This window comes from Papilio polytes, unplaced genomic scaffold (genome assembly GCF_000836215.1).
Source record: "Papilio polytes unplaced genomic scaffold, Ppol_1.0 DF820622.1, whole genome shotgun sequence".
NCBI lineage: Eukaryota > Metazoa > Arthropoda > Insecta > Lepidoptera > Papilionidae > Papilio > Papilio polytes.
In genome coordinates, this window is record NW_013528582.1 from 1521282 (window position 1) to 1527281 (window position 6000).

At 33.6% G+C, this 6000-nt stretch overlaps 2 protein-coding genes across 4 annotated transcripts in view; one reads left to right on the top strand and one right to left on the bottom strand.

Annotated features, from left to right (window-relative positions):
• Nucleotides 1–1110, bottom strand: part of LOC106110485 (serine/threonine-protein phosphatase 2A 56 kDa regulatory subunit gamma isoform-like) — a 37052-nt gene extending 35942 nt beyond the window's left edge. The window contains exons 1-2 of one of the 2 annotated variants that reach the window (XM_013292333.1): nucleotides 1000–1110; nucleotides 691–744 (exon numbers count right to left, since the gene is read on the bottom strand). In XM_013292333.1, coding sequence (XP_013147787.1) covers nucleotides 691–744; nucleotides 1000–1017 — 72 coding nt within the window. In that variant the 5' untranslated portion in view covers nucleotides 1018–1110. The other variant, XM_013292331.1, reaches the window with a different exon arrangement.
• A 200-nt stretch (nucleotides 1111–1310) lies between these two features.
• On the top strand, nucleotides 1311–3899 carry LOC106110486 (IQ domain-containing protein G-like). Of its 2 annotated transcripts, XM_013292334.1 has the most exons (9): nucleotides 1314–1523; nucleotides 1611–1651; nucleotides 1736–1806; nucleotides 1910–2078; nucleotides 2252–2398; nucleotides 2495–2600; nucleotides 2682–2876; nucleotides 3251–3382; nucleotides 3616–3899. In XM_013292334.1, the coding sequence occupies exons 1-9, from the start codon at nucleotides 1410–1412 to the stop codon at nucleotides 3811–3813; spliced, it is 1173 nt and encodes a 390-aa protein (XP_013147788.1). In that variant the 5' UTR covers nucleotides 1314–1409; the 3' UTR covers nucleotides 3814–3899. The 2 variants fall into 2 exon arrangements, with proteins under 2 accessions (XP_013147789.1, XP_013147788.1); XM_013292335.1 differs by lacking the exon at nucleotides 3251–3382 and having other exon boundaries at nucleotides 1311–1523.
• The last annotated feature ends 2101 nt before the right edge of the window (nucleotides 3900–6000 follow it).

The following is a 6000-nucleotide window of genomic DNA, read 5'->3' on the forward strand; positions in this document are numbered from 1 at the left end:
CAATAAAGATTCTTATTCTTATCTTACCATTAATTGTGAACCACATTAACTATTAAGGTATTAAGATTCCAATAAGAATACTGTCTCTATGATAAGTTAAAATAACAGAATAAGTATTAAATGCCTTAAACTCAAACTATCTTAATGGGTAATATGATTATGTAACTATTATGTTTAATTATTTATAACAGTTTGAATTTACGTTGTTATGTTTTTAAATATTTACAGTTGTGAATAGACAAGCTAAATTAATTAAAGTACAGTTATAATGTAACTTTTGATAAGCTAAATTTACTAAATCAATAAGTGATACTGTGTGTGTGGTACTATAGTAAAAATAATGAAATAAAGCAAGGAAACTACTACATAATGTAACTAATAAAAATTATACAATTCATGTAATAAAATGGAAAGTAAATTATTGATTAGTGATGAACAAATTTCATATATATTATTTTTACTAATTAAAATAAAAAAAAACAATATGGAGTTCCAAAAATGACTACTTTGAAAAGCCGCAACGATTTGATACTTTTATTTTGCAATTAAAAATGTTTCAAATGCAGATTTTATGTAAACTGTTATATCATATTTTTAGTGCGAAAGTTGTTGGTATTTTATAGAAATAGAGTATTAAGTAATTAACCTGTTACAAGGAAATTGAATAAATAACTATTATAAACAACTTACCTCAGTTTCGGTGTCTCCGTTTTTGTTTTTATCACTTTTAGTCTTCATCGCCTCCTGTGAAAAATAGTTGTCACTAAAACTTTCACACCACTAATATTTGGCTCGATTCACAAATTAACGACGATATTACACGCGTAAATTATGCAGAAACACATACCATAACCGAACTGACATGGCATGCCATAATACTAGTTTACGATTATCGTATCTCAAATGCCGAACACTTATGTTTCCACCGCTTTTGCACTATCATTAACTGTAATTAACTTCCTGTTTGATTTTTATGGTGCACTAAATTTCCAAACTCACCTTTTCTTTTTCAGGCATAATAAAACTGGTAAACAAAGCCTAAAATGTAACTCGATGTTACCTTCATGAAGTTAGTTTTTTAAATCAAAATCAAAACTGATCTGTGATTGGGCAAAAAAGTCACGTGACGTAATTGACGTTTACGAATAGTGAGGTGGGTGTGGTGATGTGAGGAATCGATTTCAATTCATCAAATAGAATAAAAAATTGTTATCGTGGTCGGTTTTACTCGATATTAATATGAACAGTCCGGTAAATTATATTTTTTTTAAACTAAAGCAATAATGGCGTTGACATGCATTAACTTGACGTTGTCTTTTACAAATGACACAAGTTTTTAAATGTCTTGACAGTTTTGATATTTATCAGTTTAGTTCTAATTTAATTAATTCATATCATTTTATTTTAACATGTACTCATATAACCGAAGGGGTTCAAGCAATGACATAGAAAGTTGGGATGTTAATGTCGTAAAAATTCAATCGAAGATACTTAGTCAATCAAGAACAAATAAAATCGAAGAGGTTTGTCTTGGATAACTGATAGACCACAATACTTTTCCGCATAAAACTTTACCAATTTTAATCTTAAAATGTTCCCTAAAATTTTAGGAGTGCGGAGGTAATGGAAATTATAAGAAAAAAGCAGACGAGTAAGTCTAGACAGAATTATCACATGTACATAATTGGAAATTTTAATAATATTATTAAGTTCTGTAAATTGTATACTTTTATAGGCTGCCATTTATGACTGCATGTTTGTTTGCAACTATTTTAGAAGATGCAATTACAACTATGCGTATCCTAGGTGAGTTATTTTAATGATTTCTAATCAAAACTACTGTTATCACTCGACTATACTCTTATTTCTCGACCTGTGATAAGGTTTTGATGGTTTCTTACTCACGTAGCGCAGTGCAACAACGCCTTGCGTGTGGCAAAAGCGATGGCTGACATGGGCCATCTGTTAGCAATAAAGTTTTCTGTTCCCCCGGCGCAAAACATTGACCCATTGGGGAAGATCAATCCCAATGACCTGGGCCGTGAGGAGTATAAGCTGGACAAGTTGGAAGCGGACAGGTTAACTGAATCTTGTTTATTTTAGACGTATCCTACAGTACATTTCACTTTTTTAATCAGATAATGTTCACCGAAATAAAACAATACCTTCTGATCTTATTTTTACATTGTAATCTGAAAATGTTTTCTTAGCTCAGTTCACGTTTCTCGTCCTTAAATCTTGCTGTTTACAGAAACTTCCTTCTCGACGTGATGACCTCAACGTATTCAGACCTGTCGTTGGAGCGCGTCTTCAAGTCGTTGGTTCAGCAATCCGCCGGCATGGTGGAGCGCGAGGAACATTACCTCACCCTTCTAGAAGATGAAGCTAGGAATAGAGCGTTAGTTATTAACTTTGTTCTAGGTTGCTTATAAAAGGGATATTACTACGGTACATATTAGCAATCACAATTCATCTGTTTTTGACCAATTTATAGAACTCGACGAGATTTGAACAGACAAATTCGTCAACAACGTGTGCACGTTAAAACTGTTACCTATGACACCGACGTGGTGATCGATAAACTCAAAACTCAGGTGGAAGTAAGTAACAAATCCACTGATTATCTAAAGATTTAATTCCTTGATTCAATGTTCTCTGGCCTTTTTGCATGTTTTCTTTAGGATGCGGTGCTGAACGCCGAAATCCAGACCCGGTATATCGTGAACTGGCAGCGTGCGCGGACGGAGCAGCACGAGCAGACCATCGCGGACCGCGAGCGCCCGCCCGCCTCGGAGATAGAGACGCACAAGCAACGACTGGATCATGAACAGCGCGTGCACACTGAGTTCGAGCTTCTCAACAATATTATCATCAATGTAAGTAATGAAAACACACGCCTAGAAACAATGAGTACAGAAATAACAAGCTGTACCCTACCTGAGGGTCGAGCGGAAAGGGGCGTCTTGGTGTGCGTATTACAGTCTCACATAACCCATTTACCCACAATAAATAAATATAAATATTATATAATTTATATAATAAAATAAATAAATAAATAAATCTCAACAAAGGCGCTGGTAGTGTTAAAACCTGTATACATTGCAGTACAGCTATTGTATGAATATCTCAACGTCTAATTTTTCGTGTGAAGTTAGCATAATCGAGCATAGTAAGTTACGTAAAGTTGTTATGAAATACTCTTAAAATTATAAACACCGTTAACCTCATCAAAGCAGAGCGTACCGTTTAGGAAACTTTAGAGAAGGTCGAGAGTTGGATGAACAAGTACGACACGGATATGGAGGGGATAGATCTGAAGATCCAGATTAAGAGGTCCGATTACGAAACCACGTTAGAAAACAGACAAAAACTAGAGGAGACGGTATGTTTTGTATGACATCTAATAAAAAACTTGGTTATTTTTAATTCCTGGCTTATGACACTGGGGAAAATGGGTAACAGACAAAAAATGGCAATCCGTTTAATGCTGGATTTGTTCTTAAACGTTTTACTTAAGATAATGTGCATTTTGATAAATTACTTAGTATCACACGTCTTATGTATTGTTTATTCTTTCTGTTTGACTAAACCATTCATTAAGTAGTCATCTTGTAGTTGGAGAAACACGACAAGCTGATGAAGGACTGGGTGAACTTCAAAGAGGAGCGCGAGAAGGCGCGCCAGTACCGCGAGAAGATGTTCAACGCCGCGGTGGTAGTGCAAGCCTGGTGGAGGGGACTCCTTGTCAGACAGAAGCTCGGACCTTTCAAGGAGGTCAAGAAGAAAGGCCCACCACCAAAGAAGAAGAAGTAGAGGGTAACAAAATAATAACAAGCTGTAATTAAATGAATTACAAAAGACAAAAGAATGCAATAAAATTGGTGCTGTTGTCTTTATTATCAAGTTTCTTTTTTATCGTCACGTTCCGCCTGAGCCGAGCGTGCGAGTGAGAGCGCAGAACAAGCGATAGAGAGGCATAGTCACTCTAAGCGTTCGGCTTGACGTTTTTCACTTTTTACGATCTTCTAATCAATAAAATAAGTACTTGCATAATTTATCATTTTAAATCGATTGTTTCGATTAGAATTAATCGATTCTGTTGTTATTAAACATCCCAACAGTTGTTTTTGTTGTGTATTTTTGTGAATATCTTTGAGATTAGATCGAAATGAATTAAAGGTTGAAAGGAAATAAATTGTTTTAATAAAAAAAAGTTTATTACAGTCGTTTGCATTATTTACATTCACGAAATGCGTTCGTCATACTTAAGGGTAAATACAATTATTTTCGGACAAGGAATAAATCTTTTGCCTTTCACGCGAAAGTCTATACATTTGTAAATACATATTCTAGTCTAATTACCTTTTGGCGCTTGTTTAGATTTCAGAACGCACTTCGTCATTGGTATATTGAATTTTAAATACAAAATGCATGCTTAAATAACAAGTAACATCACAAACATTAAATAACGCCGCTATTTCGCGACGTACACACGCGTGGGTTTCCATTGCTGAAACACGCAAAAACATTCTTTTTTTAAGATTAAAATGTGTTTTGTTAGAACGTTTTGTCAATGGAAATCCACGTTAAGAATTAACAAAACCTATCTACCTTGTATAAAATTCAATACTTCTTACAAATTGCTTAGTAAATAGTATTTATATTATCGTGACATTGTGATATTTACAGCATATTTCAATAACTAAACATTAAAATGTATCTATACATATAATATTATAGACACGAAAAAAAAATATTTCCAACTCTCCCCCACGTACTCTTTTGTCTCTCAAAAGTATATTGTCAATTATGACGTCATTAGATAGAAAAAAAGTGTTTGGATCTAAAAGTATAACGATTTGATTTTGGTGTTCCTAGGTTTTTTTAGACGACGGGAGTAGGATAGCTGGAAAATATGCTAGACGAAAAAGAAATGTAACAATGAGTTGTATCGAAACCAGTAAAAGGACTATGAAAAGCATTATTATATACAACACAGTTACGAATGACTATATATATAGAGTACAAGTGCATTCGTTCGACTTTAGTCTTGTCCGACAATGGTTACAAAGGGGCCGTCCATATATTACGTCATACGTCATTCTAAATTAGGGGGGGAGGGGGGGTTGGTCTGCGGATGATGGTAAATGATAGATAGGAGGGGGGGTGTCGAAATTGACGTCATTCTTATTTATTTATAGTTCATTGTTCACGTACAAAAACATTATTTCTAAAAAGAAATTTCTTCCAGCACACCTAGTAAGTGAGACTGCAAATGTGAGAGGCTAAGGCGCGTACAATACTAAAATAACTCATAATACTAACTATAACTACAGATAAAATACTCTAACAATAATATTTTAAATATATAATATTTTCGCAATTTTGGGAGAAGGGGGGGGGGGTCATTAAGAAATGACGATAGGATGATTGTAGGGGGAGGAATTGATGACGTAATTTATGGACGGCCCCAAAGTAAGAAAATAACAGAAACAAATAGTAATAAATTAATAATTTAGATTAATACATAAAATATTAAAATATGTCCATAAATAGCAAATATAAAAAGAAAAATTGTCTATTGCACTTAGAGATATTTTTTTTTAATTTCATTTTTTTTTCATCTATAAATAATGTTTATTTTTAAACAATTATAGATCGATAGAGTTTAAAAGAAGCAGCAAAAATTAAATAAAAAATGATTCACTACACAACATAATAAAAATCAATACCATTTGCGAACCAAAGTGTATTTTCAAATTAAAATGCTTGTAGCATTTAAGTTGGCACGTCGGGCAATAGAGTACGTTCGTTACCGACGTGCCAATTTAAATACTGAGTACTAAATAATACTTTTGTTGCATAACGCGTGTAAATAACCCGTGTAACAAACTTAATACACGCATTACTAATAAGGACTAAATAATGGACGTAATAATATATCATAAAAGAAACTGTTATTCAACGTACAGTCGCGGAAATACGCGGTTCAAATAATAC

Coding starts and splice junctions, on each gene's coding strand:
- LOC106110486 (XM_013292334.1), top strand. CDS start 1,410: ATGTACTCATATAACCGAAGGGGTTCAAGCAATGACATAGAAAGTTGG. Junction 1,524..1,610: donor GAACAAATAAAATCGAAGAG/GTTTGTCTTGGA, acceptor CTAAAATTTTAG/GAGTGCGGAGGTAATGGAAA. Junction 1,807..1,909: donor TACAACTATGCGTATCCTAG/GTGAGTTATTTT, acceptor TTACTCACGTAG/CGCAGTGCAACAACGCCTTG.